The sequence below is a fragment of the Centroberyx affinis genome, unplaced genomic scaffold, assembly GCF_046629955.1.
Source record: "Centroberyx affinis isolate AG114_WGS23_722 - 3 ecotype Tasmania unplaced genomic scaffold, CSIRO-AGI_Caff_v1 ptg005018l_1, whole genome shotgun sequence".
Classification (NCBI taxonomy): domain Eukaryota; kingdom Metazoa; phylum Chordata; class Actinopteri; order Beryciformes; family Berycidae; genus Centroberyx; species Centroberyx affinis.
In genome coordinates, this window is record NW_027282472.1 from 175,303 (window position 1) to 187,505 (window position 12,203).

At 43.6% G+C, this 12,203-nt stretch overlaps 2 protein-coding genes across 4 annotated transcripts; both read right to left on the minus strand.

Moving 5' to 3' along the window:
- Positions 1-488: 488 nt before the first annotated feature.
- On the minus strand, positions 489-3,692 carry LOC139666444 (ras-related protein Rab-25-like). 3 transcript variants are annotated; one of them, XM_071545658.1, is made up of 5 exons: positions 3,387-3,692; positions 2,548-2,743; positions 2,127-2,320; positions 1,392-1,472; positions 489-1,285 (listed from the first exon to the last, which is right to left on the minus strand). In XM_071545658.1, the coding sequence occupies exons 1-5, from the start codon at positions 3,421-3,423 to the stop codon at positions 1,155-1,157; spliced, it is 639 nt and encodes a 212-aa protein (XP_071401759.1). In that variant the 5' UTR covers positions 3,424-3,692; the 3' UTR covers positions 489-1,154. The 3 variants fall into 3 exon arrangements, with proteins under 3 accessions (XP_071401759.1, XP_071401758.1, XP_071401760.1); XM_071545657.1 differs by having other exon boundaries at positions 496-1,271; XM_071545659.1 differs by having other exon boundaries at positions 504-1,282; positions 3,387-3,689.
- Positions 3,693-4,612: 920 nt separating this feature from the next.
- Positions 4,613-11,387, minus strand: LOC139666452 (ubiquilin-4-like). The gene is made up of 11 exons (XM_071545681.1): positions 11,230-11,387; positions 9,660-9,811; positions 9,230-9,378; positions 8,842-9,104; positions 8,315-8,473; positions 7,765-7,987; positions 7,487-7,626; positions 6,774-6,857; positions 6,490-6,605; positions 6,244-6,400; positions 4,613-6,157 (listed from the first exon to the last, which is right to left on the minus strand). Exons 1-11 carry the CDS (start codon positions 11,371-11,373, stop codon positions 6,005-6,007), a joined length of 1,740 nt encoding a protein of 579 aa, XP_071401782.1. The 5' UTR covers positions 11,374-11,387; the 3' UTR covers positions 4,613-6,004.
- Positions 11,388-12,203: the final 816 nt, after the last annotated feature.

Consider the following 12,203-nt stretch of genomic DNA (forward strand, 5'->3'; position numbering starts at 1 on the left):
CACACACATGCACACGAGTGCACACATATGCACACACACACACACACACACACACCAGGGTAAAGGCCCCTCATGCACATCTGTGAGCCAGAGATAGAGCAGTATCTGTCCAGAGTGTCATTAACCACCACTGCTGTAGATTTATACTCTCTCAGCCAAGCCACATGAGCCAGCCCAATTAAATCCATAGTGTGCAGATGATCTGCGCGCACACACACACACACACACACACACACACACACACTGACATAAAACCATGAAGTCTTTGAATGAATTTACTATTCGTGGAAAAAGTAAATTCATTTCTTTCTCCTTGGGCTGATTAGCTTGTCAAGAGGACATCACAGGTTGCTGCAATGGTGACAATGCTGGAGCTCCACATGAACATATCATGTCCATTAATGGATTGAACAGTAAGAAATGAGAGCAATATGATGCATATTTGAGTTAATAAGCAAATTACAGGGAGAACAAATGTATCGCCCTATTGAGTATTAACGCTTCAAACTCAACTTGTGATACTTTCAACATCAGCACTGCCATCTACAGGCTGACAGGAGAGAGAACACATTGGACTCATGACACGAAGCCTGTACATGGGTACGACCCTAGGACAGATTGACTTTATTTCATATCAGTCCTCTCCTGGAGACTTCTCATCTGTTTTATATTGTCTGTCTTATGCAGATAATGACTTAATGTTTTTGTTTGGTAATTACACACAGACAGAACAACATAAATAATGTATTCCAAGTTAATCCCAGTGCATTTGTTTATAAAAACAATCCAACATCATAACCCCCCCCCCCTTCAAAAATACAAAGATGAGATAAAATACTTTTTTTTTGCACAGCTATTTCTAGTAGTAAGCGCCCATTAGCAATCTACACAAGAAATATATATATATAAAATATTAATTTTCTCACTATTTGTAGCTTTTTCCTACGGCTTGATCCATTGTTTCTGAGTTAAATACAGCCCTTGCATTTGAAGAGATTTGTACATTGACTACACCAGTGTCAAAGAGGTACCTTGCTCTTCAAATTGTGTGTGAATGACATCATGCCTAAGCCTGAAAGACAGTCAAGCACGATGATGATTCCAGGTCGAGATAGACAGAACAGATTTTGACCAGTCAGCAGTACCCAAGTCCGTCAGACGTTCTTGCAGCAGGACTTGCGCTGCTCCTGGGCCTCGCTGGCCGGTCTGACGGGGTTGGACAGAGTCACGGCACTGATGGAGCCTCGGGTCACCTCTCTGCTGGCCACCTTCTTATGGATTGCTGCTGGTAAAGGAGACACAGAGGCCACAAGGATATTTAGTCAAAGAATCTAACAAACACCTGGCTGAATGGAGGATGCGTGTTTGGACACACTGACTGACATCTGTACCTGTGAGGACTTCATTGAAAGCAGCTTCAACATTGGTGGACTCCAGCGCAGACGTCTCCATATACATAAGACCTTTCTTCTCTGGATTGGTTGGGAGTCAGAGAGAAATGAAAGCAAACATCACAATCAATAAACACGAATCAAATGTACGGTACTGCACATCCTATTGAACATGAGCTCCAGTCCTACAGCTCTTTATGATCACTGTTGCAGTGATCAACAAAATGTCCTCAGTGATACAAATATGTTTTTATGAATATTTTATTAGCGTAATAGTTCATTACCAGCCAAAGGAAGTTAGCCTACAGATAAACATGAGAGTAAAGCTATCACCAAAAGGGCTTGGCCACACCAAAAGCGTTGCTCCATAAGCAACAGGGATGGGATGATATATCGAAATTCAATATATCACAATAAAAAAATGTGACGATATGTATTGTGGGGCAGAAAAATTTATCGTGATAATAGTTGTAATCACAACTGAGATGGTTTCTAGCTAATGCCATTTCTAGAAAAATTTGTGGCTCAGAAACAGACATAATTCTACACAGTCATACTTGTTGTCATTGAACTTTTATTTATTATTATCGTATTGTGGTTGTATCGAATCGTGAACCCCGTATCGCGCATCGAATCGTATGAGATAAGCATATCGTCCCATCCCTAATAAGTAAGGATGCCATGGCCAAATGATATTAAACCAAAAAATGAATAAATGTTATCAGGGACAGAGACCTGCGAAGCCTCTGGCCTCCTCTGTGGGCACGGTCCTGAGGGTCTCCAGGTCACTCTTGTTGCCCACCAGCATGACCACGATGTGAGGGTCGGCGTGATCGTACAACTCCTTCAGCCATCGCTCTGCGCTCTCATAGGTCAGGTGCTTGCTGATGTCATAGACCAGCAGAGCGCCTACTGCTCCCCTGTAATACCTGGGCCCAAAGAAACACCAAATAATCGGTTAGATCTAATAGTTGGAACCTGCGTGTGCATGTGTGTATATTCTGCAGGAAAGTGTGATTGCTTGCACTGAAAGCAGAGTCAATATTTGTTTACACTGTGTGTGATGTGATAATTCTCACCTCATTATCAGTTCATGTGTGCCTATGGTGCGTGTGTGTGTGTATGTGTGTGTGTGTGTGTGTGTGTGTGTACCCACGCTGAGGTGATAGCCCTGTAGCGCTCCAGGCCCGCGGTGTCCCAGATTTGAGCCTTGATGGTGAAGGTGTCCAGCTGAACGGTGCGCGTGCTGAACTCCACGCCGATGGTGGTGCGGCTGTCATGATTGAACTCGTTCTTGGTGAAGCGAGACAGGAGGTTGCTCTTCCCGACGCCGGACTCCCCTATCAAAACCACTAGGTAGAGACAGGACGAGGATGAGAAGGAGAAACTCACTCATTATCAATACTTGAACCGATTACCAAATCAGAGCTTTTTATGACTTTGAAAACCTCAAATTCAAAAGTATAATGTGATGTGAAATTAGTTGAAACAATAGTTATATTATCTAATCAGTCAATCAGATATTCTTTAATCTCCTTCAATATCATGTGTAGGCCGGCTGTCACCCTCATGAGTCGCCAGACACCAGACGCCAGACTTGGTGACATCACGTAAACGTGGCATACCTAGCCCATACCAGACACTGCTTTGGAATGTATGGAATGGAAAAGTAGAAAAGTAGAATAAAATAAGCATAGAGACCACTCAACAGCCCCTCTTAGAGAGGTAGGGCATGGAATTGTTGGAACATGAGATGATATATACTTCTAATAGGTCAAAGGTCAAATGGGTTTACTGCCAAAGGGATAGCAAGCTAACACTTCCTCCTTCTCCTCCTTCCCTCTCTTCCCCTTCACAGTTTTCTGGTGCTTTCACAGAATCAGCTTGTGATCTGAGTCGACCCTTTGCACCTGTCAGCTTTAACTTCTAGGTAAATATGTATCCTTTGAGTTTATCTCCACCTGAACAATCATGGTTTAAGCAAACATGACTTACCTTTGAAGACAAAGTTGTACGCCTCGTCAGACCCCATGCTGCATTCAGTCAGTGCCCGGAAGGTTCCTCCTTCACTGTTAGTTAATATCCTGAAGCCGTTTACACCATTAGATCCCGACAGAGAGAGAGAGAGAGAGAAAAAAAGAGACAGAGAGAAAAAGATACAGTCACACTCCTCTGTGTTGTTTTCCTCTCCAGTGTGGAGAGAGTAAAGGTAAAAATGGAGGAAAGAAAGAAACAGGTTCAGCTGCACGCACCCTCTTCCTCCTTTATCTGTGGATAGGGGAAGCTCCTGGCTGCGGACAGGCAGCAGGCAGGAGTCCTGTGGCCTGCCGATCCCTCATCAGCTGACACCCTGGGAGGGCTGGGGGGAGGAGAGCAGGTGGAACAGGTAGAACCACTAGCACACAGTCATCATGAACTGACTCCACCCTCCACCCTCTCCTACGCTCTCCTTTCATCCAGTCCCTCTATCCCTTTGTCCGAAAGTGAATCTCACCTAACAGGTGTTACTGTTGTAACACCTGTTACTCTGTGTACCAGAGTAACAGGTGCGCCATTTTGCTACTACTTTGCTGTCTAAAGGCACATAGGTGGAGACCATGACTAGTGTGCCAATTTCATAAATGTTGCATTTTATGAAGACTGCACATGTACTAATTTTAATGTCTCGTGACTGTGGACCAAATTCAGACATACAAATATCAGGCTAACACACAGTTCAGGCTCCCATGGGAATATTAAAGGCTTAAGGCTGTCAGGACTCATCGATTAGGTTATTCAGACTCGCACGTTTCATGGTGATGGGGACATCCGTCAAGTGAGAATGTGATAACCATTACCCATAAAGCAGATGTTTTTGTACATTACTATAATGTCCAAAACCTTTCAATGCAAGCATTTGGTCCATCTTAGAAATTAGATATGCGTATTTCAAATTAAGGATATTTAGGGAAAAAAAACAAAAAAAACAATTGGGTTTGGGTTTCACCCCTGCAAGCCTAACCCCCTCACAGAAACCAGAAGCAGATGATTACATTTCATTAGGCAGCAATGAATTCACAATGAATTTGACAACAAGCAATAGTTGAGTATAACTCAGTTCTTTCAGTGGAAGTTTAAGACCAGAAGAAATTTAAGACAGAATACTAGAGAGACGCCATCTTGCACCTTTCTTTCTCACACAGCTCATCAACTGACACCGGGCAAAGAGACTGTTTTTGACCAAGTTTGTTTTATTTTTTTAGTACAGTACTGTTAAAAGTTAGTTCCAACATGTTGAATTGGGAGATGGATTTTTTTCAGCTGAGGTCAACAGACAAAGCAAAGCTATAGAAGCAGTTGCCAAGGTTACCACAACTACAATGCTGAGATTCTCAAAAGCAAAAAAAAAACCCTAGAACTTGATTTTACACGCGTATGGTGCCACCATACCAGAAAAATTTAAAGCCTTTCCATTATATTTTACTCACTTGATTTCCAATTTTTTTTTTTATGCGAGACAAATCATGATTATCTCTAGGTACTACCTGCACCTCAAAAAAATAAAAATAAAATAGATAAAGAATCAGATTAAAATGAAAGGAAAGCTTGTTTGTTTCATTCATATTCTTTCTGCCTGCATCTTCTGCTTCGGAACCACGACTTGATAATTGATTATGGTGAAAGTAAAGTTCTGCATAATGCTGTGTTGAAGTCATTGAGGACCGCCGACAGTGGATTCTAATTAGCCTGGTGGGGGGGTGTAATTTGGCGACAATGCTCTTGTAGGGCTGGGGAGGACAGAAGGCACAGCAGTAGTGCCTCAAGAGGGAAAAAGACACTGCGCACCCATGGCTGAGTGGGCACTCTTATCTGGAATGACAAATTACAACTTTAGGGAAGTGTGGGGGGCGTCATTTCTTAAGCGCTTGCAATAAATAGTAAGGGTTGTTGGGCAAAAACAGCTATTTATGTAAAATCTCGAGAAGGGGGAAAGAGGGAGGAATGAGGTTGAATGTCTGCAGGGACAAGATGTCTTCCTTTGTTCTCTTTCTAGATTACGGTCTTTATACCAGCAGCTCTCTATATTCAAGATGAATATTAGCAAATTAGCACACAGGTGCCATGTACACAACAGAGACAAAAACCAATCACATGTCACCTAGGTTTAATCTCTATTCTGTATATTTCTGTCTGCAACATCATGATCGTTCCATCTGACTGGGTTGACTCCAGCTTTATGTGAAGAAAAGGATGAATGAAGAAATGGTTGGGAATTCCTTTTCAGGAGAGGTTTTCACCCCTTTTCTCTGCGCCACGACACCCCTCGGGTGGAGGAGTGGTTCAGTCCGGCTTTGCAGCAGCGCTCTGGGACAGAGATGTCTGAGGATGACGCCAAGAGGAGAAAATAGAGGGAGGGGGGGCCATAGGTAAGGGGGAATGATCTGAGAAGAGACGGTAGAACTAGGGGCTTACACATCCTGCCCCAGTTTCTTCTGTAAGGTTTGGGACAATTCACTTTAATTTCTCTTGGTTCTCTGTAGATGCTCGGTGTGTTTATGAATAAGTATGTATGAATGAATGTATGAATGTAGGTATGTATGCTCGTGTCTGTATGTGTGTCAGTATGTATGTCTTTATGAGGGCTGTGAGCCCAGCAGTCTCTCAATAGCGGCGTTGATGTCTCCTCCAGTGGCGATGAGGGCCTGCAGGTTGGCCTCGCGGTTGATGAAGCCCATGGCGTTCAGTTGGTCCAGCTGGGACTGGAACCGAACCTCTGGGGTCTGGGTCTGCAGGGGGAATAATTATAACGCATGAAAAGTCATACAGGTGTGAAGGACGGCATTTTTGTGTGTGTGTGTGTGTGTGTGTGTACCGTTGCACTTCCTCCTGCTCCTCCAGCGAACATCTGGAGCATCTGCTGCATCAGCTGCTGCTGGGCGGTGTTTGTTCCTGTGCTGGGCGAGGAGGCAGGGTTCTCTGGGGCCACGCCCCCTCCTGTGGGGATCCCCGGGATTCCACCTGACACCAAACTGGGAGAGAAAAGAGAGAGAATGTTAGTGTGACATCAATAAAAAAAAATAATAATAATAAAACGAGAGTTGTGTGCATCTGTGTGTACCTGGGCATGAGTCCTGGTGCTTCTGTCTGCAGTGTCTGCAGGCCCTGTTGGATCTGCATTAGCGCTTGCATGGCCCGGGGGTTGGTCATTACTGATAGGGCCTCTGGGTTCTGCATCTGTAACAGACAGAATGACAATGAATTAACCAATCAATCGATTATCAATCCATCTAAACTATCAACTGAAGAACAGATTGAAGATTGAAAACTGTACAAACTTGGAAAGAAATGTAGAAAATTACTGTAACAGTGCCGAAATTGACCGGACAAAAATGTGTGTGTTACCTGTTGCAGAAAGACAGGTAGCTGTGCTCTGAACTGTTCCTGCAGCTGTGGGTTTCCGGCAAACAACGGGTTATTCATCAAAACCTGGTAGAAAGAGATAGATGGTGAAAGAGAGAGAGAAAGGGAGACAGAGTGAGTGAGACAGAGAGAGAGTGTGTCAGTGTAATGTCACATACCAGTTCTGGCTGTGCTGCTTACTCACTGGAGTTGATATTTACACTATATCTGCTTCAACAGCATCCCTCAACCTAGTTTTCAGACAAAACTTGTACTGCACTACGCTGTAATTCTGTTTTGCCATACAGACAACATTGTTAACTAAACACAAATAAGTTAGAACTAAGTTGTTTATTTCTTACAATTTGCTGCAAATGCAAGTGAGCTTACGAGACAATCCCCTCTGTTCTGTGTGAGTGTGCACTAAGTAGCTGGGCTTATTGGCCTAATGCACAACAGGCCTAGCTAGATCTCCCTATTTACAATTCATTACAAACCGCAGGGTCCAATATAATCAATCAATCTGCTATGTGGTACAAGATCAGAATAACAAAGAGTTCTGGGGCTGGTTCTGAATCTAATCTTTCAGGGTTTACCATCTAATATATCTATAATCTGTGTGTTTGTCTGTGTGTGTGTGTGTGTGTGTGTGTGTGTGTGTGTGTGTGTGTGTGTGTGTGTGTGTGTGTGTGCGCATGCGTCTTTCCGTTCCAGACCTGGGAGGCCAACTCGGGGTTCTGAGACAGTGACTGCATCATGCTGCGCATATAGGGAGCAGACAGCATGTTCTGCATCAGCTGGGGGTTCTCTGAGATCTGCTGCATCAGACTCTGCATGCCCGGACTGTTGAACATGCCTATGACACACAGAAAAGACAGGAGTTGATGTGTGTATGTTATGTGTCTGTGTATAAATGAGTGACTGACTGAGTTAGCATGGAGGTATGAAACTAACTGAATAGGTGTATTTAAGGTCACAGCCCACATTCTCTTACCATTGCCCAGACTGGCAGCGTTGATGCCCAAAGGGTTGGACACGCTGGGGTTGGGGGCACCGGTGGTGCCAGTGCCTCCTGTGGTGCTCCCTCCGCTCTCAGAGGGGTTGGTGGAACTCGGGGGGCCCCAGGGGTTGGGCAGGGGCTCCCGGTTCTCTGTCCTCGATGGCTGGACACCAGACTCAGAGTTCCCACCCAGAGCTGAGAATGGGTTACTTCCAAACTACAGAAAGGAAGGTTGAACACATTTTACAATGAATTTCCAAAAAATGATATATATATATTATATAAACCACTTGGAAATCACTTTTGTAATAATCATGAATAAAATCATATCTAGCATATCTGCTGTAGTCAACATATAGTAATTTGGGCAAAACACAGACATGACAGTCACGAGCAGCCTGGCATCGTTTTTCAAATAAAGCCACTTAACACTGGCAAACAAAGACGTAATTAAGGCTATAAAATGCATGAAAGCAAATCCCGACGAGGATTAACACAGTGCACACAAACAGGGATTTGATTATTAAACACCTTTCCCAGCTACCTGTTCTCTGGCGGCGCTGAACATGGGTTCTTGGATGTCTGTGTACATCCTCCGTAGGGCATTGTAACCCCCCGGAATGCTCTCCAGGTTGCTCAGAGCCCGGTCCTGGTTGCGCATCATTTCCTGCATCATGGCTGGGTTCCTGGCTAGCTCCATGGTCTGGGGAGGAACAGAGGACAGGAAGAGGAGGAGAAAAGAGAGAAGTCAGAGGTAAGTCAGTTGAGTTAACATTAAACAGACAGTCAGATGAATGATTAGACTAATTTGCAGTGGGAATCTTATGTAGTCATGCCTGTGCAGGCTACATAAGAGACACTTAGTCCCACACTGCTCTTACACCAGTCAGTCAGACTAATAAAATTTTGCATTTGGGAGCGATTTGCACTTGCCAAGCAATATAAACTTGTTTAATAAAAGTAACTGCCAAAAAAATCTAATGGCCGTAAAAGAAGCACTAAGAAATACACAAACCAGAAAGTTAAAGAACCACTCACTTACATCCTCTGTGCCCTGCCAATTTTCCTCACCTGTCTCATGAGCTCGGGGTTGTTGAGCATGTGGGAGATCTCGGGGTTGCGCTCCATCAGCTGCTGCATCTGAGGGTTGGCCACGATCATCTGCCTCATCAGGTCTGGGTTGGACATCATGTTCTGCACCAGCGGGTTCTCCATGATCTGAGACAGCATCTCCGGGTTGGACATCAGCTGCCTCTGCATCTGCTGCTGCAATTCCATGAAGTTGGCCGAGCCCATGCCCAGTCCGGCCAGGTTCGACAGGTCACCGAAGCCGGCTGGGGAGAGGGGAGGGGTTCAGAGGAGGGGGCAGAGGTGGTCAGTTTGTTACACACTTTAGTTCTGTGGTGCTCAACCAATAAAGGGTGTGCGAGTGTAAATAGTTGCAAATAGGTGGACTCACACAGTATGTTGGGTGTCTGTGTGGGTGGTGGGGCGGGGCCAGTGGAGCCCGCTGTGGAAGAGGGGTTGGAGCCTGGACTGGGGCTGGAGGTGCTGCCTGCTTGGGTGGAGGATGAGCTTGAGGGCGAGGAGCTAGCGCCATCTCCTGCCCTAGAGGGATGATTTTTAGGTAAATCAGAAGGTCAGTATCTTCATATATTTTCATGTGAAAACTGTGCCTGGACAATTAAAACTCAGAGAACATTACCCACAATGCAGAATGTTCACCTTAAAAAAAGTTAAACTTAAATCCAACAACAAAGGCATCTCACTTAATTCCACAAAACCTTATATTGCATGTCCAGTAAAACAAAGGTCAATGAATCCTTCTTATAGGCCTGCTACAAAACATTCTGTTGAACCAGTGAGCTTTGTAAATGTTGTGGCCTTACTTGTGTGCCGTCTTTATGACCAAGTGAACTGTCAGGCCATCCTTGATGCCATGCTGGTTGAGGCTGTCGCCGTCCTTCAAAATCTTCCCTGCAAAAATCAGAACCAACTGGTCCTGTTTGGCTTTGAACCGCCGTGAGATCTCTTCCTTAAACTAAAAAACAACAAGAAATAATTAGAGTGAGAGATGAAAAAAAGACAGTGAGACAAGAGCGAGAAAGGAGATGAGAGAGAAAGAGGCAAGCAAAAGCATAAGATTAAGGGGAAAAGACTGAGATGGTTCCAGCTCTAATCCGTTTCGGTTCTGTTGCAGCCCTCGGGTCTTAAATGTCCAATTTCCCAGAAAGTCCTTCGTACTTATCCTATTAGCAGTGGTCTATACTCTCCAAATCCATCAAATCACTCTTACTCTTTGGCTATTGTGCAAAGCGTTATTCACACAAAGAAAACAATCTCATCCTGAAAGAAACCTGTTACAAGACTCTGTCTTTCAATTTTACTTTGAATGAGAAGCTTTATGTTTCTTTAAGTGTTGTTCCAAATAACTACAAGAAGTGCTGATGTGGCCACACACCTCAATTTTAACAATTAACAACAGATTAGATAAAACACCCAAAACCATCCCTTTCATTAATAACTCAGTGATGAAAGGGATGTTATTCTGTTATTTAGAAAGGCTGGAGATGCAAGATTTGATTTTCACATTAGCTGATATAAAACATGCGCATACCACAGACAACTTAAGAATACAAAATGATCACGTTATCCATATCGAAGATTAAGTCATATTTTGATAGGGCTGTAGTCAAGCCCTGCGTTGGAGATGATGGTGAACATGGAACAGCTAGAAGAAATGGCTATTTGAGACCACACAGTGCCAAATAATTAAAGCTGAAGCAGACAGCAAGCAGCAAGCAAAGACAAAGAAGCTACGGTTGCATTATTGTATTCCCGTGTCACACAGTGTAGCCAGTAGTACCACCGAGGATACTGAAATCCCTAGAAAGGGAACGACTCAATGACAGCAGGGAGAGAATGTTCTAGAGTGGAAGCAAGCTTTAGCTTCTTGAAGACTTAATTTCTCATGCTAAATAAAAACGACCAGACACATCATTCGAGTAAAACAGTGTCTCTGGTATAAGCAACCATCATTGCTCGTTGCACTTGGCATAGCAAGAGCGCAACCCGTCAGCTGACACTTGTTTGGATACCTGGCTAATGCTAGCTAGCTAGCAAGCTAACTCAGCTTGTGAGCTGAGCTAACGTTAGCTAGGTAACCGGCTAGCCGGTTAGCCATTTCATAAATCAGCGCACATATTGTCTCTATCCGACGTTAGCGGAGTTATTAACACCGAGTAGTTGTTAACTGGAGTAATAATACTTTCTTTACAAGCAACCACTTCAATTTCATACACTCCGTGTGAGCCGGCCAGAGTAACGACAAATGCTAACATGCTAACTAGCTTCCTAGCTCAAGTTGGCCAAGCTCGAGAAGAAAGTGGGCAGGGGCATGACGTTACAGCACAGCGCTGAATCGCACCAGCCAGCTCCCTGCTGGCGAAATCAACAAACCTGAGTGACAGAAGCATCTTCTGAGATGGCGATTTCTTCTTTATCTTTAGGAGTTTTTACTGTGACCTTAATAATAGTTCCCTCCGAAGCGCCAGGTTTATTATTGTTGTTATTACCAGGATCTGCGGCGCCGTTGTCAGCCATCTTTACTCCGCCGATGGAACAGCTCGGGTTTGGCGTCAGCTTCCGGGTCATAAGAGGTCAAACTCTTTCGAGAACAAACCTGCCTAATCTTATAAATTAAAATGACGAATACTGTGTCATAGGTTCTGTCACACACTTGTTCCCTGGATTTCTTTTAGTGATACAACAATAAGTTAAGTCAAACTGCTCCCTGCCAGGCCATATGTGTAACGGTGATGTTGTAAGATCACTCTGCATTAGGGTAGTAGTGACTAAACAGATGGGCCATGTCAGGAAATTAGGCCTAGGCTATTTGAAGTGTAGCATCAATTCTATCTAACACCACAGCTAAGCTTGTAATTTTGAAATTCTGGTGATATAATACAAATAATGTTATTATCCATTATTTTATTGTATATAAAATTAAAGTTACAGTCATTAATCTAATAATAAAGACAAAGGCGGGGAAGCCAAACAATGTCAAAACATGGAATTGAACTTTTCATTCTGATTGATAGGATTCCTGATAGCTATATTACAATAACTTAGAATGTGATGGCAATGCTAAAATCACAATAGATTTTCAAGATTTAAAGGATTTGCTCATGTTTGAGTTGAAAGTTGTAAAACATTTATTTCCTGTATACGCCTAATGAATTGAGCCAATTTAATAATTTGGTCATATGAACCCAGGATTGTTATGATTGAAAATTAAAAAAAAAGTGGATCAGGGCTTGACGTCTGAAAAATGCTTTTTGACTCAATGTAGGGTGCATGCAGTTAATTAACTGCCAGCTTTGATCCATGCTAATTCCATATTCATGCTGTCACTGAGTCTGAATAGATAAAAG